At 30.2% G+C, this 27,107-nt stretch overlaps 3 protein-coding genes and 1 non-coding gene across 7 annotated transcripts; 3 read left to right on the forward strand and 1 right to left on the reverse strand.

The window, feature by feature from the left end:
* The first annotated feature begins 5,189 nt into the window (after nt 1-5,189).
* On the forward strand, nt 5,190-7,549 carry LOC114190556 (HR-like lesion-inducing protein-like protein). Its single transcript, XM_028079492.2, has 5 exons — nt 5,190-5,415; nt 6,642-6,756; nt 6,847-6,936; nt 7,055-7,153; nt 7,243-7,549. Exons 1-5 carry the CDS (start codon nt 5,348-5,350, stop codon nt 7,342-7,344), a joined length of 474 nt encoding a protein of 157 aa, XP_027935293.1. The 5' UTR covers nt 5,190-5,347; the 3' UTR covers nt 7,345-7,549.
* A 538-nt stretch (nt 7,550-8,087) lies between these two features.
* LOC114190092 (GPI-anchored adhesin-like protein) lies at nt 8,088-11,169 on the reverse strand. Of its 4 annotated transcripts, XM_028078859.2 has the most exons (3): nt 11,013-11,169; nt 8,864-10,702; nt 8,645-8,780 (listed from the first exon to the last, which is right to left on the reverse strand). In XM_028078859.2, the coding sequence occupies exons 2-3, from the start codon at nt 10,668-10,670 to the stop codon at nt 8,773-8,775; spliced, it is 1,815 nt and encodes a 604-aa protein (XP_027934660.2). In that variant the 5' UTR covers nt 10,671-10,702; nt 11,013-11,169; the 3' UTR covers nt 8,645-8,772. The 4 variants fall into 4 exon arrangements, with proteins under 4 accessions (XP_027934657.2, XP_027934659.2, XP_027934658.2 ...); XM_028078856.2 differs by having other exon boundaries at nt 8,088-10,702; XM_028078858.2 differs by having other exon boundaries at nt 8,088-10,687; nt 11,013-11,141.
* Nucleotides 11,170-13,576: 2,407 nt separating this feature from the next.
* ARP9 (actin-related protein 9) lies at nt 13,577-24,394 on the forward strand. Its single transcript, XM_028078643.2, has 20 exons — nt 13,577-13,744; nt 13,829-13,901; nt 14,012-14,118; nt 14,239-14,298; nt 14,383-14,448; nt 15,371-15,473; nt 15,871-16,076; nt 17,504-17,624; nt 17,754-17,818; nt 18,466-18,555; nt 19,858-19,908; nt 21,394-21,525; nt 21,958-22,047; nt 22,135-22,205; nt 22,283-22,482; nt 22,562-22,605; nt 22,691-22,740; nt 23,255-23,300; nt 23,573-23,623; nt 24,102-24,394. Exons 1-20 carry the CDS (start codon nt 13,742-13,744, stop codon nt 24,243-24,245), a joined length of 1,773 nt encoding a protein of 590 aa, XP_027934444.1. The 5' UTR covers nt 13,577-13,741; the 3' UTR covers nt 24,246-24,394.
* A 170-nt stretch (nt 24,395-24,564) lies between these two features.
* On the forward strand, nt 24,565-24,692 carry LOC114192861 (U11 spliceosomal RNA). Its single transcript, XR_003606180.2, has one exon. It is a non-coding gene; the product is annotated as a U11 spliceosomal RNA (small nuclear RNA).
* Nucleotides 24,693-27,107: the final 2,415 nt, after the last annotated feature.

Below are 27,107 nucleotides of genomic sequence, written 5' to 3' on the forward strand. Positions count from 1 at the left end.
TCGGTTCGGTTGCTTGTAAATGCATTTCTCTTTCTTTTCTTTTCTTTTATTTTCTTTTGGTTATGTTCTTTTTCTGGCACAGTGAAAGTGAACTCTCACCCACGCGTCCCCAGTAGCGTGCAGGTTATGTCACAAAAGTGTATGGACCCACATTATGTATATACTATGTCATGTTCATATTTTTCATAAATTCTTTTTGAAATTGCCCATACAATTTTAGTATGGTCATGTCAACTTCCAAGGCTATGTTTGTCTTTTTATCAATATTTTTTTTTCTATTTTCTTGAACTTTGGGAAGAAAGAAGAGATTGATGTTATGTTCTGGGACTGACTTCTGGTTTAACAGAGCCGCCATCCCACAGAAATGAAGTATACTGGTCTCTTCAAAATATATTTTTAAAATATAGATTAAAATAAATATATAAACTGTCTATTTATAAGTTTTGCTTTATTTTTAACAAAAATGTTTCAGTAATAGTGTTTATTTTGAAAAAAAAAAAGGAATCACCATATTAAAGTCAAGGTTACAATATTGAATTGAAATAAAAGAGATTTTTAAACATAAGAATAGCATACCTTCAAGTAGACATTAGTCTTCTTTTACTGTAACTGATGCATGAATAACTTTTAACATAAGAATAGCAGACCTTCGAGACTACGACAAAACCTCTTCTCCTACCACCTTGATTTGACCATCTTAAGCAGTCACAGCCACAGCCACCAAATACTTGAAAATTTCTGTGTCACATAAAATGCACTGAAACTTAATTCAAGGAATACTTTTGTACTTGTTCCCTTCACAACAACCTTTCAAATGTAGAAGTCAAAGGTAGCCTTTTCCCTGCCAACATACTACTAAAAATTGACCTATAGGTATCAATTACAAAGATTGCTCAAGAAAAATCTAACTATTAGCTAGCATCATTTTCATGACATTAAGACTTTTACAAATTTAATGATATAATATTCATTGTATTTCTATTATTGGAATAGAAAAATTCTATACAGTAAACAAGAGGGAAGACCCAGAAAGAAAAGCTCCTAAAGAAAATAAGTAGAACAATCAGAGTGAATGAGAGAAGAAGAGCATAAGGGAAAAACTCGGGAATCGCTATAACTCTATTGATGGTTTGTTCACTTTGAAAATTACCTCCGGTGGATTGAGGATGAAATATATGTATGATCTTCAAGCAAACTTTTGATGCACAAGTCTGAACAAACTATTTTTCAGATGAGAAAATCAAAATATGAGAGGGAAAGTACTACTTTGTATTAGGATGTATTAGGAATAGAAGGTAATCCCCAATTGCTAAAACAATCTCATTTAAATGACACTCAATAATAACACTTTTGCTACAATTTTCAATTATCAAGTTGAATTTTCAAATATTAGTGCTCTGTATGATTAGGCACATAAATAAAACTCCCTATTTTTTGCATTTTAAAATTGTTTTAGAAAAAATGCAGATTTAGAATGAACCAGATTTAAATCACAGGACACAGCACAGTTTATTTAATTGAAAAGGAACAATAGAAATTGCAAGGAATTGCTATATAGGATAGCTTAGGTTTTATAGTCTTCGATGTGGGACCAGAGAGCTGTTTATACCCTCAAGCGTTTACAACCTTCTATGCATGCTAACGAGATTTCATAGTTGTAGTTGATTGGGACTACCGACGATTTTATTTTATATTTTTTAAAATTTATCACCTTCAGTCAGAATTTTGTAGACGATGTGGAACTAAGTAAGTTTACACCATTTTCAAAGAAAAACTTAGTCTTTGCCTTTTTCGTTAAGACAGTATTTCTAATTTACTTTTTTTAATAATTGTAGCCTAAACATGTTTCATTAATTCTCTCCTTGCTATATATATATATATATATATATATATATATATATATATATATATATATATATATATATATATATATATATATATATATATATATATATATATATATATAACTATTTTCTTTTATCTTTCGTAAACTTCTCCTTACCTAGCATATGTAGTTTCTTTCTTCTACTCTTTTAAGATTGTTCAAACTATTTCTCATATTTTACTTTATCAAATCCCACAAATGAGACTGTGACAGGAAGAGATGATTTTATTTAAATTTATGAATTTAATAAGTTTCAAATTATATTTCAATGTGGTATTGTTCATGTTGAAGCCTAAAATGTACAATTTAGTTTTCATTAAGTTATGAAATGTGTCGAAGTAAAATATTGTTTCAAAATCGAAAGAAATTATCTAAGATGCCGGCACAAATTTCTAAGATAAGAAAAATCTTAATTTCATCTATCATTAATTATAAAATTAATATTAACATTCGTTAAAAAAAATAATTTATTTTGTTATTGGTTTCAAAGTTATTGATTTTAAAGTAATATTAAATTTCATTAAGATAAGTATGTATTAACTCCTGTTGACATTCTTAAAGGGTGACAAACAATAAGTATTAATACCGTTGACTTCTTAATGGTGACAAACAATTTATACCTGATGTAATTATAAATTTACCTTCTACTGTCACCGCATTCTTTTATTGAAAAATAAAGAAAATCGCGTATCAGTTTACAACAATGTGAGTCACACTCAACTTGTATCAATTTTTAATTTAATGAAAGAAACAAATAAATTTTTCTCGCCTTAATAATCCTAATACTTTAAGTAGGTATAACAGGTTGAGTTGAAGACAAATAGTACTTATCTATTATTCATCTTACCGTTGAAACAAATTCGTTTGGTTATCTATTTTATTATTTTTTATTATTCGTGGGAGTATTAATAAAAAAGTATTTGGTCGTCCTTTTATACTCATGGATATACTCATAGTTATTCACACAGATTTTTATATCTATTTTTTAAAAATTTAAATTAAATTATTAAAGTAAAACTTAAAAATAAAAATTTAATTTTTAAAGTACAATTCAAAATAAATTAATCAATAACGTATTAATGTAAACAAATTTGATACTTTTAGAAAACAAATTAAAATGAGTTGTGTTAGGATATAAATTTTAGAAAATTAATCTTTCATAAAATAAATTCAAATTCCATAGGACTAAATAAAAAATATATATAAATATATGAAGCCAGTTTTGTAAACATTTTTTCATGATATTTCTTTATTAATAATTTTATTTTAATAATGTGAATTTAAAAAAATATTTAAATAAAATTTATTAATAATTATAGTGGGTGAAAAGTATATGTAGATCGGATGTCATGATATTTGTATATGAGGATGACAAAAACAAAAATCTTCGTCACCAAAGATATTTGTGAAAAAAATTCATGACGGATGATAAATATCGTTAATAGATATTCACAGGTAATAGATAAGGATATTTAATTACCCGATTATTGATGGAACGAGTACGGATATAATAGTATCTGACCTGCGATACTTGTTACTTACTCATAAATATTATATATTTATTTATATTTATTTTTGGCTAATAATTATCAGTGAGTTTTATGTTAATATTTTTTCAAATCAAATTATCAAAATAAAGTTATTAGTGAAATAAATATTAATTATTAATAAGTATTGATGTTAGTTTGGCCTGAAGGTCACAATCTCGCTAAAACTTTTAAATATTTTTGAAAAGTATATCCCAACATTTATTAAAAAAAAAATATATATATATATATATATATATATATATAATACATATTATATTGATGAAAATTAAACTATAAATATTTTTTTAATTACAAATTATAATATTTAATTTTAATAAATAATAAACCATAAAATTAAATATAAAAAAAATTATTGGGATGTTTTTTATGTTCTCTTTCATTGTTTTTAAGTTTTTCACATGTTCTATCTATCTTTCACTCTTATATATTTTCTTTTGTTCTTTTTTTATAAAGGAAATTAGACACAAATTCATTCTTTCCATTCTCATTTATTCATATGTTCTCTCTATTTTTTTTAAGATTAAAAAGGTAACTCTTTCATCTCTTGATAGTGAACTATTTATTTAATAGTTAATACTTTTTTCATCTCATAGGTTTTTTGTATATTTTTGTTTTGAATATTGAAGGAAGAGTTTGTACTTTGTGTTTCATAACCATTTTTAGTTTTGACTTATCAAGTTATCATCATATATATTTCTTTTAGTAATTGCGTCTCTCAATTTTATATTAAATTTTGATAAATTATTTTTAGTCTTAATTTTTTTTAAATGATAGAAAGAAAGATATCCGTGAAGATGAAAACCAGACAAATTTACTACTCTACATATTTTTAAGCATGAGGTTGAAGATTCAATTGTTGAATTAAACGAACCATTTTTTAAGATTCAACGAATCATAAGTGGAGTTTCATATTAATTTTTTTGAGTAGGAGTGAAAAAAAATGAAATTAGAAAAAAATTATTTAAAATGAATTATATCTCAAATATAACTTCAAAACTGTATTTTTTTTTTCAAGAAAAAATATACAAAGAAATTTCAATACTAAATACTAAATTATTTATACTCTTTTGTAATATCAGTAACAATAATTAAATATATAAATTTTAAATATATTATTTTGATTTCTTTAAATTTTTTTGTCAAGATCCATAATCGTCTTATGTGTGTTCATACAATACTTAACAATCAAACTCCAATTTGAAATTCTCTACTTCCTCCCCCTCTCTCGATAAACAATCATGTAGGGATTTCATTTTTAAGATAAATTAGATCGGGAAAAAGGAAAATATTATTACCTAATATCGGATAAAACTTGAGATTACTACCTTAAGGATCTTTTGCAAATGAAGAGAGAATAAACTTTTGCAGCTCTCAAGCTTTTTCATTAATTAATTTGATTTAACTTGGATTGGAGTAAAGAAAAAAGACAATGATTTATTTCAATAGTTATCCCTTATTATTAACTCTTTCTCAACCCATCCCCTGAGATTTATCAAATTCTTCCTAAAAAAAAGGTGGAGGTATCAAATCAATTAATAGGAAATCAACAATATAGTACGGAGTCACGCGCACTTTAAATCTTAAAGCGATTGCAAACTAAGTTAGTTGAAATCAAAGGAAAAAAGAAAAATGACAAATCAATTAAAGCAGTAAGATAAGCATATGTGTTAATGACAAAAATAAAAAAGTGTTAAGCAGTATATGACATTTGTGTTTTTCTTGCATAACATTTATCCTCCTCTCACTAAATATTCCTAATGTTTCGGACCTTAAATTTGGTTCAAATTCTTTTACAAATCAAAATAGAGACCAAATCCAAATTGATTACAATCCGCAGAACACTGCGACCCTTTTTCTTTTATTTTCTCCCCTTCTGCGTCTGCTGCTGCTACTTCAAAACACAGTCACAATAATGGGGTTTTCCTCCTTTCTGGGTCGTGTCCTCTTTGCCTCCCTTTTCATCCTCTCAGCATGGCAGATGTGAGTCCTCTCTCTCTTTCTAGATCCATTCGTAATGTTCAAATTATTTAATGTTTGTCCATTAAATTTTCATTTTTTCCATCTGGGTTTTCATTCAGATTTGTATTTTCACATAGCTATTGTATAAACCCATGATGTTGTTTAATGGATACATTTTTTTGTATAATTGGGCTTCTTCGTATTGCTCAATGATTCTTTTGGGAACTATGCTCTGTTGTTCCAGTTTAATGACGCGTCTTTTAGTGTGAATGGTTGTCTCTGGAACTTCATGGTTTACATTAATGTAAACTATTAGTTAATTGCTTAGTTTTCTTGGGTGTGCAGGCATGTTGGAATAAAAATACAAAGAGCAATTAGTAATAATAACAAAAGCGATCCTGAACCCTTGAGTTGTTCATTGCGTGTATGTTTGATGTTGATTTTCCTGTAGTTTCTTCCTTCAAACCATTGGAGATTTTTAAGTTTGCAAATTGCAATTAGTACTGTCTTTGATGTCAAGTACAGTCTGCAAATCGATGGTTTTAATGGCTCATTTAACATGGCTTGAATTCAGGTTTTAATGGCTCATTTACAAGGAGCTTCTAGGCATCAATAGTTGATGATTTCGAATGATCTAGTGATGTAGCCAAAATGTACCATTTAAGTGAGGTGCAAACTTTATGTCAAGAACTGATTTTGTAGGGTTGAATAAGCTTAAAACTCAAACTCTTACAGCAATAGTATTTTTTTTATGAACTATGCTGCCTGTAATTTTACATTTTTGTCTTTATTGGAGGATGGATGGATAGTGAATATAAGACCTCAGTAGAAGCCTTGTTGTGTATCTACTGATAAAGTAAGAACTAATCTGTGGCTTTCCAATGGCATTTATTACATAAAAATATGAGGACCCAAATCATTCATATGCAATTTGTGCAGAGACTACAGCTCTATTAAATTTTATTGTTCTGATACGATGTCTTGCAGACATGTCGGTTGGCATGCATTTCAGTAACCAGACACAACCTTTTCAGCAGTTTTAAGTCCTATTACTTTTTGTAACTTATTTCGTGGTGCATCACCATTTTGATGTTTATGAAAGGGCATAGCTATGTATACCTCGTACCTTGTTTGACAACATTTTATACTATCAAATGTTTGGTTGTTAATGTAATTTTTAGTTTGTTAGTAATACTTTTAAAGCAACATTTAGTACATTCCTACTTATATAGAATGCATATTGCCAGGTTTAATGAATTTGATGACACTGGTGGACCAGTTGCAAAGGAGTTGATTCCCAAACTTGCGCTTGTGAGGAGAAATTTATCCTCCAAACTGGGGGTAGCGGTACCAGACATTAATGTAAGGCCATCTTTTCTCACACTATCAACTTTTTAGAATGGAATTTAATTTTTACTTGTATAATCTTTCTGGATAAAATGTTAAATGCAGGTTCGGCCAGTCATTGCCTCTACCATATTTTTAAAGGGGGTTGGAGGAATTCTATTTGTGCTTGGCAGTACATTTGGATCTTATCTTCTGGTGAGGGCTTACTCTCTTGGCTTTGAAATGAATACATGTTAATCTTAAATTTACTTTTCAGTTTTGATCTTTGTTTTTGGTTCTAAAGCGTCATAACCCTGATTACTTTTATTTGTAGCTCTTTTATCTGGGACTTTCTACACCAATTCTGTGTGATTTCTACAACTATAGACCTAATAACCCTGAATACAGTTTATTGCTGAGTGATTTCATTCAGGTATGTGCAAACTATTGTTATTCATGCGTTCCTATCTGATGATTTTACCTGAGTCAGAACTTAAAATGTGTTCACTTTTTTTATGGCAGAACACAGCACTTTGTGGTGCATTGCTTTTTTTTATAGAGATGAAATACTTGATTAGCAGGAAACAAATCAGGAGGAAGACCCCAAAAGCAAAGACAGTTTAGAGATTAGAAAAAAGAAGTATGTATCTGTTGCCAGTAAAAAGGTTATTAAATTCTTGGTTGCAGCGTTATGGAATAATACTTAAACCCTTTTCGCATTGATTATTTTGTATGTGGGCACATAATTGAATTATGGACATGCTTATGCGTTCTCATGGAATTCTTTTGTATTGGCAGTAAGAATAGCTATTAACAAAAGCTTTGGATAGATTTTCTCGTCAATCAAGGTTTGATGGCCAGGATACTCTGGCAAATATTTACACAGACCAATTATCTCACAATGTTCAATCCGGTACAATTTGTTTAATGTTAACATAATTAAATGTAATTGAAAGATATCCAATACATGATATATATATATATATATATATATATATATATATATATATATATATATATATATATGTTTTTGGATCTTAACCGAGTCCAGAGAAACGTCAATCCGTCAAGTCTCTTCCCTCTGTATTTGCTGCATTGAAATGCAAGAACCTCATAATAAAATAGTGCAAACGAGTTTCCAAACACAAACTTATCATTTATGTACCAACAAGTAAATTTCACTTTTCTTGTCACGAAATTCTTCGATCCAGTAGACAAAATACTAATTCAACGTATAGTTCTTTGACTATTATCAATCCAATAAATTTGTGCATACAGTGAAGATCGACCACTGATATATTCCCTACCAATATTATTCAATTTTATAATAACTCAAAAAAATGTAGAAGTCTGTGTTAAATGCCGACTTGAAGCTACAAATAATTTCCTTTAGCCATTTGATAAACTAGAGACACCTTGTCCAAAGCCATAAAAACTGATACAGTACAAATATTTATAAGTGGTCTCGATGTTGGTTAACCAACAGGAAAGCGAAAGACAAATTTCACTACAAACAAGAAGGAAACAAAGCAAAGAAAAAGAGAAGGGTACATTACAAAAATAAAATTGTCCGTAAAAAATGTATTGTTCAGGAAGCATCAATTTCTCAACCAGTAGATGATATGTTCAAAGAATGTTACTAAGTAGCCACTATTGATCTGATTAACCACTAATAGCAGTTAATTATTCCTAAATTGGAAGTAGAGAAAATTTTGCTTCCAACCAAGTCGAAATTCTTCCTTCACCCCGTTATATACAAGACAAGTGCACATCATCAGCGAGCGGAATTTCGACGCAGCCTTGGAGGAAGTTAAGAACTTGATGATTAAATAGCCATCTAGATCGAGGGGGTGTTACATTACAACAAGATTTTTTTTTTTCACAAATGGATCAAACTACGAAGGGTCGACTCACAGTTCAAATAACTTCTTCTCGCGGCATAAAGTCCAGTCTAAATCATCCCCTGAAGCAATTAGACCACCACCATCAATGCTTAGGGACTCGGCACCTGAACATGACATCAAAGCTCGAAACTTTTCTTTGCCAAGGCCATCAATTTCCTGTTCATTATCCTCAGTTTCAGTAATTGCAATATCACTGCTCAATTTTTTACCATCTTTTGTTTCAATAATGACTTGAGGACCTGAAAATTTATTGATATCAGAGTCATTGACATTTTCCTCTTCATCTGACAAGCATCTACAGCAGTCACATTCATCTAGATCGTAAGGTTGGCTCAGTGACCCTTCCCTCCATGATATCCTCATTTGGGACTGTGAAGCATTCACTGTTGTAGAACTCGATAACCAAGGGTCCTGATCATCCAAAAATTTTGGAAGTTTACTGAGATCAATAGATTCACAAGGCATATCTAAACAATCAAATTGAAAACTTGAATTAACAGAATCCACCGGGGGCATCGAACTATTGAGAAGGAAGCTTTCTGATAGAAGTGCGTTTCTGATAGAATTATTCTCCTTTTGATTGTCTGCATGCACCAATGATGATCTAACATGTAATTCTGAACTAGAATCTGACTGTGGAGTTTGAATAACATTTCCACTGCCAAATGAATTCAGGGAAAAGGGTGAATTCTCATCAATGAGATTGTATCGATCGCTTTTTCCTTTTCCTGAGATACCTGCCCTACAAATAGGTGTGGGATTGGGAGAAAACAACAAGGATGAATAAGAAGGCGATAGCATGTAATCAGAGGGTACTTGAAATTCAGCAAGCCCATTTGGAGAAATCGAAGAACTGATTTTTCTCATGATACCATTGGCACCACCAGACAAATCACTGTTATCACTTACATCCCAAAAAGTCTTGGAACCGGATGATGGGGAAGTACTGGAAGCAAGAGTTATGGATGATGCTAGTCCCTGACTTTTATTTAGTCCATTTTCAAACTTCTGACTCAGAATGTTCTTTCCCTTCTTACTTGGAGAAGAAAGCCAATGCACTACAGCTTCAGTTGGCAAAGGTAACACGGAAGGACTAGCATGGTCAATACTGTCAATTACTTTTTTCTCATCATCATCAAAACTACTATCAGCTACTTTACCACTGCCTAAATACTTCTTCTCTACAGTGAGAATCCCTCTGGGCCTACATTTCCTCTTGTCAATAACACCAGAAACAACATAGCCAGCGCCATAACAAGCAGGTGTTACTGTTTTTGGAACCAGAGAGGACCCACATTGTATCTCTGGGGAAACAGAGTTGTGAATTGGAGGTGTTCTACTGATGCTTGCATTTGGATTCTCCTCCAAATCCTCAAAAACTCTAACATCTTTCAAACACGACCCTGTTGCGTTTTTGCTCGAAGGAGTCAAGTTTAAATCACCATGACACAATATGACATGGTCATGCTCACCGGCATTATCATTTCTGTCTACCAAGATATTCTCTTTTTCCTTTACCTGGTCTGATGAAGATGGCAACCTAGGTAAACACTTGCCACGGTCTTTGAAAGTGGAGCAAGTCTTGGACATTTGGTTTTGACCAGTCCTAGAACCTGATTTCTTCCCAGACTGCCATTGGTTGAGGCAAGGGGGCCTCTTCCTATGATTCCGTGGCTTATCCAATGCAAGTGTCTTAGTTTTCAACCCAGCATCACCCTTTGGAATGTTTTCCTTGGAGGATTTCGATTTAGAAAGTTTCAAAGCAGCTGCATGAGGGGCTGAGCTGGGAGTTTTAGTGAGATTCTTGGGTCTGTGGACAGGGGTTCTAAAGGAAGAGGATGACAAAAACCTGAGGCATCCCTTTGGGGCTTCAGTGGAGACACTGCTAGAAGCATAACTACTGTTGCTACTGGTGGAAATGCGGTTGAGATCCTGCAAAGGGCTTCTAGGACTTCGCTTCTTTTTCCCACAGGATGATGCAACTGTGCTTGGTGTAGGTGGTGGGGGCAATGAGGAAGATTTCTTCGATGAAAATGCTTTATTCATAGTGAGGCCTGCAGGATCTACATCACATTGAACTGATCTAGATGCATTAATTATTTAATTAATCAGTTAATTAACATCACATTGACACATTCTGCAAAAGCACATTAGTTTTTCAAACAAGATGAACCCAACGGTAATCTTCGATGGAAATTGGAAACCCAGCACCCAAATGTAATCATGCGAAAACAAGAATGAACAATTACTAGTACGGAAAATTGAAGCCGTAGAATTTCTAAGTTGGGTCATTCTCATTCAATTTCCATAACATTCTTTAAAAAGTTGCTCTGGGAAAAGAATGTGGTGAGAAATCGGAAAGGAAAGTATAAGTGGGTGTGACGTTACCTATGAAACGGTGTGATGGATCTGAGTGATGCAGATGAACCAGCAAAGGATTTCAAACTGCAACTCGCTTCAACCTTAACTGGGAACACTCCAACGATGAGTGTGTGGCGCACTTGCTTTGGTTTCGTTTTGTTTGAACATTTCACTTTAATTAAACTTTAAAATTAAAATGATAATATAATAATATTATAATAATACTTTATTTAAAGTTTAACTTAAGTGGTTTCATCATTCCAACCAATTCAAAAGCATGAACTGAAGACCGAAAAGACTACTATACCCTTTAACCCAAGTTCATAAATGGTTTAATACAGAAAATTCGTTTTATTCTAATTGCAGTAAAAATAAAATTGAAGCAATATATTTGCATATGGATAAAAGATTCATACGTTTAACTTAGGATGTTTTTAATTTATATTTATTTATTTTTTAAATAATTTGTTTAAAATTGTATTTCCTTTAAGAAATATTCATGATATCTATGGTAAGAAAATCTATGAACAATTTTTAGAAATAGATATCTTGTAATGACAATATAGGTAATGCGACGAATTTCTATCACATGCTCACTTATGGATTCAAAAACATAATTGACTCATTAGGAATAAATTTGTCATTATTTCAATGAAAAAAAAAAGTCTAACTTTTTTAGATTATCTCGTGTTATTGACATAAAGCATTTTTAGATTTTTTTAATTAATCTCTAACAAAAATTTAATTGATTATCATTAATTGTATAATATTCCAATAGTATAAAACTATTAAACAAAACATTTCATTACTGATAATCTTAAAATATAGAAAAACAAGATGTACTTATCACATTACAGTCATTCAAAAGATAAACTGAAATACAAGTTTATACATGACTAAAGACCCACTGGTTAATTAAGAATGCTTTTAGATTTTTGGGGTTAAATATACATACACAAAGCTCCGTCTTTTAAAAAAGTTTTAAACCTTTATAATTTTTAGTTTGCAATGATCTTAATCAACCGTCTTGAAATATATATCTTTAAATAAATTAGACTTATCACATATTAATTATATGTATTAATTATATGCATACATTAATGAAATTTTAAGGTTGTTACACTTAACATGTTTTTTAATAAAAAAATAACGAAGCATATAAACATTTCTAACTCAATCAAAGAAATTCTTAAAATTTTAACGTATAAAATTAACTCCTGGACTTATTTATATGACAGTAAGAATTTATATTCCTCAATTGATCAAGATAAATGGAGAGAAAACACATAAACATATAGGGAAAAGAAAAGAAAAATAAATTTAAAAATAAAAAATGTGTATAAATCAAGATTTTGATCAATTTATTAATACAGTCATTTATGGCTCTAAAAGTAAAACCAAGTTGTAAATCATAAATTTTTAAAAATTTGAAAAGAAATTTATAAAAGAATAAACTAAAACTTAGAAAAATTATACTTTTTTCTTTCAATATAGTGATGGAACTAGAGGTTTATAGAATATAGTATTGTGACGAAGTTGTGATACGCACTTTATGAACAACAATTGAAGTGAGAATAGACCAGAGGTGTTTTTGTTTTTAAGTTTGCCTTTTTATTAATTAAATATTTTTTTAGATAGATCCATTTTGATTCTTTCTAATTAATACAATTAGACACAATTTTAGACTGTTGTTTAAAACTAGTCACTGATTAATGATATTTTAATCATTTAAAGAGTAAAATATTTATTAAAAAATTGTAAATTATCGCTATTTAACTTTATACGAGCAAAAATATTTATTTTTTAAAAAACAAATATTTTAAAATAGAAATCTCATAGTCGGTTTAACCATTATGTAATATCATTCAACTTTTAAAATACTTTAATAACTTTATTTTATTACAGTTAGTATTAAAATTTATTTTTATTGTTAAAGTTTTTTTTTTAATTTATAAAACAATAATACCATAATAAATAATTCATATCAATTACGTTATTTTTCTATTTATTAATTAAAATCAAAAAGTGATAAAAACGTAGGGACTATATTGCATGAATTTGAAAATCAAAAAGATAACAAATGAATAAATAGTAAGAAGAAAATTAGTTAATTCTTTTTTAAAAAATAAAAACTATCATTACATTTCTAAATTGATGTAAAAAATAATTTGAAGAATAAATTATAATTTTAGTTTCCCTTCATTTTTAATATGTGGTTTTGATCCTTTATTTTTTGCAATCTTAATCTCCAAACGTTAACAAAATCCAATTTTTGTTTTATCATCAATTTTCCTATGTTTACATTTTATATCTTAATTAATTAAATAGCTTTTATAATATCTTAAATAAATTTATTACTTTTCTATAGTTTGATTGAATATATATATATATATATATATATATATATATATATATATATATATATATATATATAATGAAGCTTTAACTGAGATATTTTTTTTAATCTGTAAACTAAAATTACAAAAATAATTAGAACTTAACCTAAAAGTTATTATATTTTTAAATAAACATACTTTGGCTACTTAAAAATATAAATTTTTTTAACTTATGAGATTTGAGTATCTGAACCTTTATCAGGGACATTGTCAGATGTTTACTCAGTTTTGAACTGAGGAAGAACCGAAAAAGAAAAACAAAGGCTGAAAGGGAAAAAACCCACCAAATTTGAAAAACCTTTGTAACTCTATTCTCTCTCTGTCTAACTGCAACTACAACTACAACTTACTCTCTTTTCCATGGTATAATCTATTTCTCTATGAAACCGTTGCATTTTCAAACAAATTGTTCTCATATATCATGTTGGGGATGTTTTAATGTCACAGGATTACCTTAAATCCGCGCTTCCTTCTCAAATAATTTCAGAACGAGGCTCTAATCTGGTTGTTATCAACCCAGGTATGCAAAATATTCAATTTCGTTCACTACCCATTTGTTGCCCTGTTCCCAAAATAACACCAGAAGTTAACATATTCTAACTTGTTTGATACCATCCCCATATTACTCAGGTTCTGCAAATATTAGAATTGGCTTGGCTTCTCAAGACACCCCCTTTAATATTCCTCACTGCATTGCTCGCCACACCAAACAGACTGAGGGGAATGTCATAGATCAGGTTTTTCTGATAATTTGGTTGTTTTATTTTATACTCTATTGTATTCTGTTCCCCTCCTTTTTTTGCATGGATACATGTTTTAATTTAATTGTTGCTTTTTTTTTTACCTTTTGCATTTAGATGCTCAATAGTCATGTGGTGCCGGAACAGCACAAGGAAAGGGAAAAAGCTTATAATACTGTAAGTTATTACACACTTTGGTTCTGTTATTTTTTATTACAGTTTTGCTAATATGGATTTATACCCTTCTTTTGTTAAAAAAAGATTGCATCATTGTTGAAGATACCATTTCTGGATGAAGAAGCTCCCAGTAACTCTGTCCCTCGCAAGGTGTGTGGAGTGTTTATTCAGCTACAATTCAAATGATTAAACTGATCCTGTTTGTTTGTAGATCTGTTTTTCTTGTTTGCTGTGTCTGTGTTGTAATAATGTTTGGACCTGTCCAGATTTTCTCAGGATCTGTTTAAGCACGGGATTAATGTTTCCCTTTCAAATCTTTGCTTCTCAAGTAGTGTGATATCTGTGTACTTGATTTAATAAATATTTTGAGCTGAAGATAAGTGATGAACTTCAGTAGACAAACACGGTGGCAGACAAATATATTATTCATTAAGGAAAGAGTACTGTAATTATATTCACCCTTTTGAACATTCTTACTTTTCTATGGAGGTTTCTGCTATTTTAGTCCTTAATATAAGTAAACAATGCTATTTATATGCTTAACTGAGCTTTTATAGTTTATATACTATATATCACTTCTATTGTTTATACATATATGTTTTGAAGATATATATTCAATGCATGTCCTTATTCTCATGAAGTTTGTCGCTTCACTCATGTATCATCCTGACAGTTCTTCTTTCGGTGGTACTTTTCTTCTAATAGAAGTTTTATTTGAATAACAATGGAACAAAATCTAGCATGTAAAACTGGATTATAGAAGACAAAAGAGGCAAAATAATAGGTTATGCAGTGAGAGAGCAAGAAAGATAAGTATTGGGATGATTGTTTTAGCTGGCTATTCATTGATTCTACGAACATGTTAACGAGGATGGATTCTAAGGTTTCTGTAAGTCACGTTCCCATTCTCTTGTTCAGGCAAAACTAATCTATTTGGAAACTTCTATCAAATATTTATGATGTTGTTGTTGTTTTTTTTTTTCTGGGATTACTATACAACAATAAAACTTTAAGTGTAAACTACTTTTTTTTCTTAATTCATACTGTGACTTTCAATGTACATAATATGCAGATGGGACGTGTTGATGGACACAATCCTCATATTATCAGGAAAAACTTGCCCTTCACTTGGACTAATGTCATTGAAGAGGCCATTGATTCATCTGTATCATTAGGTAAGAGGAAATTGGCATGTTCTCATTGTGTCAATTAGCTTAGCATTTTATTCATTTAAGTTTGTTTTACCTGGAATCTAATATGAGCTGGATAGTACCTTTCATGTATTATACAAAAAAGAAGAAGTAATATTAGAGATGATGCATTACCTTATTTTATTATAAAGTATTTCAATTATTATATGAAAAACCACTTTAAGATAATTTTTACTCTTTTCCTTTTTTTGGTAACAGTAAATTAAAACATATTAGTCTTTCATTGTCTGGTTTGCTTAGCTGCTTGTTTTATTGGAACTGAGTTCCTCATTAGAAGCAACAAGTTGCAATGTTAAATGTTTTGTTATTTTAATATTAATTAGCACTATGTTATGAATTATATGTAAATTGGCACTTGTAGAAACTTCAAGTAAAGGTGAGAATGGTGAGTCTTCAGATCCAAAAGAAGGTACAGATTCAAAGGACATTAATGCAAGTGAAAGAAAATTCAAAGAGTTCATTTGTGGTGATGAAGCATTACGAATATCCCCAACTGAGCCGTATTGTATATGTCGACCAATCCGCAGAGGACACTTAAACATTTCACAACATTATTCCATGCAGCAGGTACTCACTACTTTCAAACTAGAATAATATTAGTGCAAGTTAGGAATTTTAGTTAGATCACACATGGTTAATTAGTGAGCAGAAAAGTGTATATATTACATAGTTTGAGAATTCTGTTTTGTAATATAGAGCTAGGTGTTTCATTATTATAATGTAATAGCAAAACATATCAGTGACCTTTATTTTTGTTTAATGAATTCATATCAATAGTTTTATTTGTAAAAATACGCATACCCTGCCTGCCTAGTCCTGCAAATTTCTAGTAGAGTTTTACTTTAAGTTTCTAAGTAATATGTTGAAACTGTATGCTTTGACTACTCAGGAAGACGTGATAAACAATCTTCAATAAATATACTATTACAGCATGACAATAATAGTGCTTTTAAAATATGCATACTTTACCTGCTTGTTCCTGCAAATTTATAGCACACTTCTTGTACGTATTACTAGTTAAACAGATTAGTCATGATAGAAAGAAAAATAAAAAAAGAACATGTAAAGCCTCTTGACAACCTAATGCTGTATGAGGGGATTTTCTGTGTCCTTTCAATGACAATTTGGCATTTTGTGCATATGTATCTTTGTCTTTGGTTTGATTACATAATCTCCACACTACATGCTAGCAAGGTTTTTGAGAAAGTATTGAGTTATTGTGATGAAGGTACATTGAAAGGAACATTCTTCTAATTGTACAGTGATCCTACTCATCCAGAATTTCGCACCTTCACTTTTTTTGTATTGATGTATGGAAGAATCAACACTGGATTCTCAATTAGAAGCCTCTGCTCAGTCTGAAATCTGAATAGATTTAATACAAAACCATTTGTGTCTTCACCTAATACCTAAAGCTTTTGAGATAAATTTGTCATTATAAATTAGTGTGTTTTTCCCTGGCGTAGGAGTCTGTCACACACTTCTCAGCTGTGCTATGTTTCTGAACTATCTATCTGCAAAATGATTAAGCTGTTAACCAGAGGTTGATCCATTTCCATACGACTTTTATTCTCCTGATTTCACTTGAGGTTATTTTCTTAGTTTGGAGATTTGATATACTGATTTGATGATTTCTTTCCTGTTATTTATGGATTTTTGGGCTTCTAAGTTATGTTTTGCGGCTTCTCAATATTCAATTGATTGGCAGCATGAAGATTATGAATAGGGAGATTCACAAAGCTAGAACAATATGAAATCATCATTCAAAACTTCCACCGGGAAAATGCCAATAACTTGGAAATTATTGGTTATGTTTAATGTTGAGATCCCGCATTGACTAAAGATGTGACCAATTATAACCACATTAATGGGTGTAGGATATCAAAATTTAACCATATCTTTAAGATTAGATGATTGAGTAGTGAGAATTTTGAGTGTCTTTGACACCATTCGTAACTCTTATTTTATATCACTGTCACTTGCCTATTATGCAGGTACTGGATGATCTACATACTATTTGGGACTGGATTTTGATAGAGAAACTTCATATTCCTCGCAATGAAAGAAATATGTATTCTGCTGTTCTTGTGATGCCAGAAACATTTGACAATCGTGGTATTTGGCAATCAGTTCGTTTAAACTGTGATAAATACTTGTCCTATATTTATTTGCATGTGCTTTTAGAATTCTTATTTTCCCACGCTTGATATAGTCATTTTATGTTTCTGTCCTTGCCACAAGCAGAAATAAAGGAAATTATATCTTTGGTGTTGCGAGAACTCTGCTTTGGCTCTGCAGTGGTACACCAGGTGTGATCTTCTATCTTGCTGTTATACCTTCTTATGATGATTGCATGTATAAATGACTATTAATATATGAGATGATACACATTCATCATCGTGGTTATAGCTGTTTTGTTGCTGCTCTTGATAATATTATAACCTTATTTCTGCGGTTTTTCCAACTCCCTTGACTATTATAGATGGATACATACTGGTATCATTAGCAAGTCTCATTCTTGAGGAGTGGGTTCAATCCCTCAAGATTGGATCTAAGTATGTTGGTTATGAAAATTGAGGGAAATGAACAAATGTGTATTGAGCAAAGCAGTTCAGTTATTTCCCTTAAGTTTGGTGTTTTCATGGTCATAGATTTGGTTCATACTTTCAAAATAAAACCAAGTCTTACTGTTGGAAGTTGTTGCAGACAACTTTGTTCAAATTTCCGTAGTCTCAAACTTTTTTCTCTTGGTTTACAAATCTCTATGCTATAATGGTCACGATATCTTTAATCTACATAAGGGATCATGATTTTGATGGATTATGAAATTCATTTATAGAACGGGGTTGGTGGAGATCAAACAATACATCATCTGATCAAATTGGAAGTGAACCCTTTGTCAGGATTTCTTAATTAGCTTCTAAAAATTTCATAAGGTGTTATTTGACTTGACCAGGAAGGTATTGCAGCAGTTTTTGGAAATGGATTATCAACAGCATGTGTTGTGAATATTGGTGCTCAGGTGACATCACTTATATGCATTGAGGTAAATGAAACTTATTTTATTATTAAACATATCTTATTTTAACTTATTTGGGAGTTTTCTATTAGGATATCTTGGAAGATGGAATAACTAAATGATGTATAACATTTTCCGAGCACAAATCTGAAAGTTGTATTTATGAATTAATTGATATTTCTATGATCCACTACTCTTAACAGCAGAAAGTTTGGAACTAGATTAACAAAAGCACTGTATGTAGATCAACATATCACTGTATATTTATTCAGCATCACTTGATAGTAGATTAATTACAACAGAAAATGTATGTAGGCTCCTGAAGTTTACTTCATTTTGAAGTAACTACCCTGAATTTGTAAATTTGCTAATCTGGAAAATTGTGTTCAGTTCAGTTGGTGTATCATCATTGGTAATGTAAATAACAATTACTTTTCTGCTATTCTTCAATTTTTGAAAGAGGTCCTTATTTTCTAAAATTACACTCTTGGTGACATTAAAGTTAAAATCAAATCACTAGGTTGCTTTCATGTGTTAATTAATATGACAATAACCAAACCATTTGAGTAAGTGAGTTTATGCCTAATTCAACCTCACAAAAAAGTGTGGTTTGCAACCTACTTATATTATATATATATATATATATATATATATATATATATATATATATATATATATATATTATCATTTGGCTATATCTCTAGATGATGTGAGATCTCCAATACAACTCTCACAATATTAATGTTTTCCCTCACTTATATGGGCTTTTCTTCTCCTGAAAAGTAGAAGCTCTTCCAAATGGCTTATATAGAAACTCTATTTTTGGTATTTTGTTAATAAGGAATGAGAAGCTTGGAAAATGTTAGGTCAAACACTACGTAGAGGGGATAGTCTGTGGATCAAATTATGCTCCATGCTGCTATCTTGGATTAGTAACTCTGGTCAGTGATATAACAAAAAAAAAATTCCACTGTGAGGTTGCCTTTAAATCTTATGTTGGCCGTGGTAAACATAAGAACTAAATATTGTTGATTGTGATGTTTGTTTTAATGATTTAAACTTTTTGCTGGTTACTGGATTTACTTTATCATTTCAATAAAACAACTTATATGGTAAAGTAGCTTCTCGGGCGACTTTGACACTAGTAGTTATTCTGAATATCATTTTGTTATTGGTCACATATACCAACTTTAACTTGTTTATTGGCTTGTGTATATTATTATGTTAACTGTCAATTTGAGTTCTTTTCACATTTGATGGTAGTTCAGATTGTTATGAAAAACAACAAGTCATTAATTCTCACATTTAAATTCTTCTCTTGTTGAATAGGACGGAGGTGCTCTACCTTCAACTGGAAAGACTTTACCTTTTGGTGGTGAGGTACAAAAGTAGTTCCATGCTTCTACCCATTACTGATGTTTTAAAATAATCCAAAACTTGGAAAATATTCACTTACCAGCATGCTTGATATACTAATTTTTGTTTTTCTGACTCTAGTTTTTCTTTGCTTATTTAGCAACAATGTTTCACATGTAGGGATGGCAAAAATATTTGTGTCCATGGGTATCCGTGGATAAAATCCGCGGCGGATAATTGATATCCGTGAATATTTATTATCCGCAAATAGTGTATATTTTAATACCCGTTTATAAATGGGTTGGGTGCGTACTTTGCCACAACCACAACCTTCTAAAACTGGAGCCACGACACCACAAAAACTAGTAGTGACTTGAGCTTTTCCATCTTGGATTTGAACATTGGTGTCATTGCACAAGAAGTTTCTTGATCATTTTGTGAAGCATAATTGGGTATTGTTGCTTGAGTCAGATTAAGAGAAATGGAATCAAGAACAAACTTCTTGCTGCACTTTTGAAGACATGACTCGTATGCAAGAAGAGCTTCAACTTCCTCAATAGAAAGAGGTCCAAACTTACTTTCAATAATAGATTCATAGTCTTAGATAAACCTTCAAGAATCACATCAATGTGTTGTTGAAGAGAAACATGGTCACCCACAAAGGCAAGATAGTCAACCAATGCTTTAGTCTGTAGAAGAAATTCCGAACTATTCTCAAGAGTAATGGAATGTAGTTTAGTGCAAGGTGGCACACTCCAGCTGTCTCATCTGTTTATAAAAGTACTCATGCACTTTATCCCAAATCTGATAGAAAGAATTGTGATAACATAGACTTAACCATGTCAATAGCATTTGATTTTGTTCCTATTGTTCCTAGGCACCATACGCTAGATTGATTTTTCAAGCAGCACGATCTGCTTCACAAAGAAAGAAACGGAGGTGGAATAGATAACTTATCTACAGTATTTTGAAAATGATGTCATTTGATGCATGGTTCCATCTGTTGCAACCAGAGCAAGAAGTTGGAATCATCTAGTTTCTCTGAAATTTTTATGAGGGCAGCAGATTAAGGTGAAATAGAGGAAGATTTTTAGCCATTAAGGATCTTTAGTCTCTTAATACCATATTAGAGTATAGACAGAAAGAGAGAAGAGGAGGAAGCAAGAAACATAGAGGCTAATTTTGTATTACTAATAACAGATTACAGGAGCTCTCTTTATATAGAGTAAAGAGAAGGACACAACTTTCAAGACCTAACTAACAGAAACAAAACAGCGTAACAACCATAACAGAAAACTTTCCAACGCAGCTAAAGAAAGCCGTGCTTGCAATGTATACTGATTCTCCGTTATGTAATAAATATGTTGCCATTTTCAATTTGCTTCTTTTTATGAAGATTTTAATATTATAATTCTTTGAATTATGTAGTGACATTTTTTTTTCTCCAAATTTTGTATATTTTTGGTAGTTTTTCATGTCATTATATAAATTACAACTTCATACTTTCAGGATATAACAAGGGGCCTTCTCTGGACCCAAAGACATCACCAGACTTGGCCACAAATTCGTACAGATGTTTTCAGAAAGCCTGTAGATCTGTTAATGTTAAATCAACTGAAAGAAACATATTGTGAAATCAAGGTGAGTTGTACTACTTCTCATTTTGCTTAGTTTGCAGTCGTCAGCCTGAGTATTTTAGAGCCCAGCCTTATTGAGTACGAATTTGACTTTTAATTTGAAAATTAGTTGCAGCATAATTGTGGCCATGTTCATCATATGTTTATCATGTTTCTAAATAACTTGAATATGAAAATTCTTTAAATAAAACAAGTGAGACTCTCTTTATGTGTCATGTGTGGCACCGCAGGTTGCATTTCAGCCCTAAACATCATTCTTATAGAAAAGGACACGTGATGTACATGAAATTCTGAGAGTAATTTGCTATTAAAAATACTTTTGTTGTGTTTATTATTGTTGGTAATGAGAAGGTTTATAGACTTGCTACTCCTCTTTGGTTTTCACTTGCTTCCAAACTTGGACCCTTTCTTTAATTATCTGGTGTCCTGTCTGTAGGAAGAGGAACATGATGCTGTTGCAGTAGTTCATTCATATGAGGACAAAGGCCCACCTATGTCTCACAAGATAAGGCTTACTGCTCTTAATGTATGTATCCAACATTTATTTTTGTTTTGCCCTCACTTTTAATTTGAACAATGCTATGACTGTGAAGTGATGTTGATTATTGCTTAGGTCCCTCCTATGGGATTGTTCTATCCAAAGCTTTTAGTTCCTGATGTGTATCCTCCTCCTCCTCGCACTTGGTTAGTGGATTCAAGAAATTATTTCGGTGCTGTTAGCATGTTTGTGAACAATTAATCTTATTGGTTTCCTTGACCAGGTTTCATGACTATGAGGATATGCTTGAAGATACATGGCATATTGATTTTTCCCGGAGGTCTGACATGTCAGATACCTTCTATCCCAATGTTAATGGAGGATTACCAATGTGGGAAAGCTATCCCATTTTTTCAGCTAAGCCAAAAAAAGAAGAAAAAGTGGGCCTCGCAGAGGCTATTACTAACTGCATTCTCTCAACTGGTAATTTTTTGTCCCTTTTTTTTTTCATTTTTTATGCATAAATTTGAAGCTTGTTTAACTGGTCAGTACCATGTCACAGGTCGCATAGACATCCAGAGAAAATTATTTTGTAGCATACAATTGGTGAGTTTTACATGTTGAGCTTGGTGTATAATTGTCTTGATATTACATACTGATTGATAGGAGCTGACATATTTATTTGGAATAGACTGGCGGCGTGGCTTTAACAAGTGGTTTAGTTGCAGCAGTTGAAGAAAGGTTTGTTCCAAATTTCATTGACCTTACCATGTTAACCTACCCGGCTATAAGCTAATTGGCTGATACTGATGTTTGGAATGATAATTCAATGTATTGTTTTATATTAGAGAAAAAGGAAAACTAGCCAATGAGGATTGGCTCAATTGGTGTGATATTGTAGATGTATTAAGTACATCTTTTCCTTCTTGATGTAATTATATTTTGCATGAAAACAAAATCTCTTTTATTATAATGATTGTATTATTTTTTAGTTTATTCATAATTTTAATGAGATTTGCCTACTTTTGGAACTGTTTCTTCTTTCCTCGTCCTGTTTTACATTATCCGTATCTTTTAATACTTTTTCTCTTACAGCACTGTACTGTTAGCAGTGCCCATCATTTTGTTTTTCCCTCGACCTGCTTTAACATCATTAATTCTATTTTTCATTTGAATTTCAACACCCTAGTGCGATGAATGATTATTTAATTATGTCATGATATTAATGGGATGAATCACTATTCTTATGTCTCAGAGTATTACACGCCATCCCTCCAAATGAAGCAATTGATACTGTGGAGGTTAGTTTACTATCATACGATCTAATGCTTATTTTTTAATTGTTTGTACTTTAAATTATACATTATAGATGTATCCAAATCTTTTCCAAGTGGTCATTAACAATAAAGGTTTGGCTACTATAAAGAATGGTTATTAAATTACCATGGTTTGACCTCTATGCAACCAAGGTCAGACTATTGAATTATTATGTAAAATTTAATATATGTTACGTTTTCTTTATATAATTATTTTTGTATATGATCTTATGTAACATTTGTACATGACTCTCAAGGTTCTACAATCAAGGACAAATCCGACGTTTGTGTCTTGGAAAGGCGGGGTGGTATGAATTTCTTCTCGGTTGATTTTTCAATTGTTTTTGTCATTGTTTTCCAATTCTACTTTTGAAATATTTGTTCATTGCTATTTGTATATAGCCTTAAATTATTGTAGACAGAACTTTGTTAATTATTTAGCTTTGGAAGTCATTTTATCATTATAATGTAATAGGGAAACAGAGAGTGAGTTTAGCATAAGGTAACGGTATTCATTTTATAACTATTTATCGTTTTACATATGTAAATTATCATTATTTTTTTAGAAATAAAATTATCACTTTCATGTACATAATAATAAATTTCTGTACATCAAGTTGGTACTTGGTTGGAAATATTCAAGGTGGGATTTTACATGACCTCTGGGATGGAAGTTAGTGTTTATTTATTGTGTTAATATAGTTAGTGGTCATATTCTGTGTTAACATAGATAGTAGGTAGTGGTCATATACCTTGTGTTGACACATCTTACATATGGCTTTGCAGATTCTTGGAGTACTTGATTTGGGTAGGGACGCATGGATAAGCAGAGAGGATTGGATTCACAATGGGATTCATGTGGGAAGTAGCAAAAAATACAAAGATTCCTATTATCTTCAAGCTCAAGCGATGTGTTATATGAATTCTTAACCATTGAAGACACTCAGAAATAACTATAGAAATAACTATAGAAAATAATGTTTGATAAGATGATTTTAGTTTAATTTACAGTTAATTGTTAATTCAAATGTTCGACATTTGCTATGAGTCTAAATTGTAGTTTGTATAGATTGAAATGATCTGATATTGTTAATCTATATATTCAAATATCTGAATAAATACGTTGCAAAGTATAATGAAACCAAAAGATATAATGGAACATACAGTTGGAGTCCCACATCGGAAAAACAAGGAGAAGGGGTTGAGGCTTCTTGTTATAAATAAAAGTGAATGTTACATTTATAAACTTAAAAAGGGTCGGTTGGCTAAATATGCCACGTTTGCCCTAGATAGGTGAATGCTGTATGGCTATCAAGACATATGGCCGACATAATTTATGGAACCTAAAAGGGTTGGCTCCCTTGGCCGACCCTCTAATTTAATTTAAAATTTTTATTATTAATTATTATTATTATAAATAATTTGTGAATTAGATTTATATAATGTTTAATTTTATAAAATTAAGTTGTTTAAATTATGAAATTTTATCATTTAAAGAACTTAATGAAGAGTAGTATTATAATTATAGTTTGCAAATTCAAATTTATCCCACCAATTAACATTTTATCCAATAATTTATTTATGAGATGCCTCATAATAGTACAACATTGTAAAATGACACCAATTAAAATATACATTTGTTTTATTCAATAATTTATTTATCTGATGCCTCGTAATATAACATTTTAAAATGATTTATTTATAAGACGCCTCATAATATAACATTGTAAAATGACTAGGATGGTTTAGATTCAAAGATTATCATAATAGTATTCTCAGCTTTGCCAATAGGGTTGATTTCACTCCATTGTCATTGTTCTATTTTCTTTGTCGTTGTTTTTCTATCCAACAACATGGGTGACCACTTCTGATTATTCATGTTGTTTTGGCTAACTATTCAATCAGCAACTATTGTGCTTTCTATAGTAGTCAAATATTGCGCATTTCTTTATCACTTTACCTGATGGCTTTCATCTCTAACACTACTTCTGAGTTGTGGTGGAGGGCCCAACTTCTAGAAAACATCTTTTTATCATAAATCCAAATATCACATTTTTTTTAATTAAGTATTTAAGGTAGTACTAATTACTCTGGTAATAGCTTTAGAGATTATGGGAGAAAAATTTATTATATTTAAAAGTTTATTAGGGTATATTACAAGTTTCCAAAATTCTTTTAAGGACAACCTACCATATCATGGGCGTTTTTTAAAAAGTATTTGTTAAATAAAGTTTTTTTTTATAAATTAAAATTAATTTATATAAACTAATAAATGATATTATTGTTAGTTTCTTTAAAATCTAATTCTGCATACACAACATAATTTTATTTTAAGAAAAATATCTTTTTCTTTTCTCTTTTCTTATAATTAATTTTAAGTTTTGGTCTAGGCACATGTACAAGAAATTAATATTGATCAAGTTTTGATCTATTTTTTGCATAACTTGTAATATATATATATATATATATATATATATATATATATATATATATATATATATATTTTGCTTAAATTAAAATTACAAATATCAAAGTCGTTTAAACAATATAGGTAAATAGAAGAATTTTGTTTCTTTAATAACTCACTTAACATCATTAAAATACCCTAAGTAAATTGTGCTCGATAAATATAAATTAGTATTTGTTGGAAAATTAAATGAGTTTAAATATCATATTGAATAAATATGAAAAATTAGAGTAATCAAATAGAACAAACTCTTTCAAAAGCTAATCACTAACAAGTCTAATATCAAAAAATAACCCAAACACAAATTAAAAGGAATCTAATGAAGAAAATAAAAATTCTCAACTACCTAAATGAAAAAAAAAATGTGAGTGATCCATAGATTTTAAAAAAATATATATTATAAAATAAATGTAAACTTCTTTTCATAATTAAATTGAATAAAATTACTCTCACTCTTAGATATAACATAAAACAAATGAGAAAAATACGTCAGAAATTTTTTCTAAAACAAATTTTCTAATTTATAGTTTATCGGGTCTATTGTTTCCTCCACTTTGAAATTGTTATACGACCACCCATTAATATTTAATTTCACACATGATATATATATATATATATATATATATATATATATATACTTTGATGTGAGAAAATGTGTTAGAAGTCTCACACTGACTGGATGACTGGATAAAGTAAATTAACAGTGCAAACATAGTCTTAATAAAATTACTCTTAGATGCAATATAAAAGAAATAAAAGAATATGTCTTTATATTATTATTCAATTATAAATTGATAAACGTAATAAGTGAGTTTATTTCTGTAAAACAATTTTTAATTTAGCATCTATCACTTTTTATCAATTAACTATATAATAAACTTTTACATTTGTACGTAAAAGTTGAACTCGTTGTTTGATAGTTTAATTAGAAATCTACGATGGTTTACAATGAGTGAACATCTATGCACCTATTACTTGCCTACTTTTCTTAATTAATTTGAACAAACTAAACCTGGTTTAAGATGAGATAACTTAAATTCCTATACCAATGATTAAAAAAAATATCTTAGATGAATTAATATGATTTTGATATCTGTTGTTCCATAAGCGCCACATGAAAATAAAATGTATTTTCATCATCTATCGTAGATGTGACAAAGCATTATTCAACAAACTTAGTTGCTAATTTGACTGAAATTTAAAATATTTCAGTCCAAATGATTAAATTTAAATATTTAATAAAATGAATAGTTAATCGTAATGTTTACATCTACTCTACTTTTAGATATTTCTAATTACCTTTTGTTATTAAAATTTATTTATTC

The sequence above is a fragment of the Vigna unguiculata genome, chromosome 7 (genome assembly GCF_037176805.1).
Source record: "Vigna unguiculata cultivar grain cowpea cultivar isolate G323 ecotype 2 chromosome 7, ASM3717680v1, whole genome shotgun sequence".
NCBI lineage: Eukaryota > Viridiplantae > Streptophyta > Magnoliopsida > Fabales > Fabaceae > Vigna > Vigna unguiculata.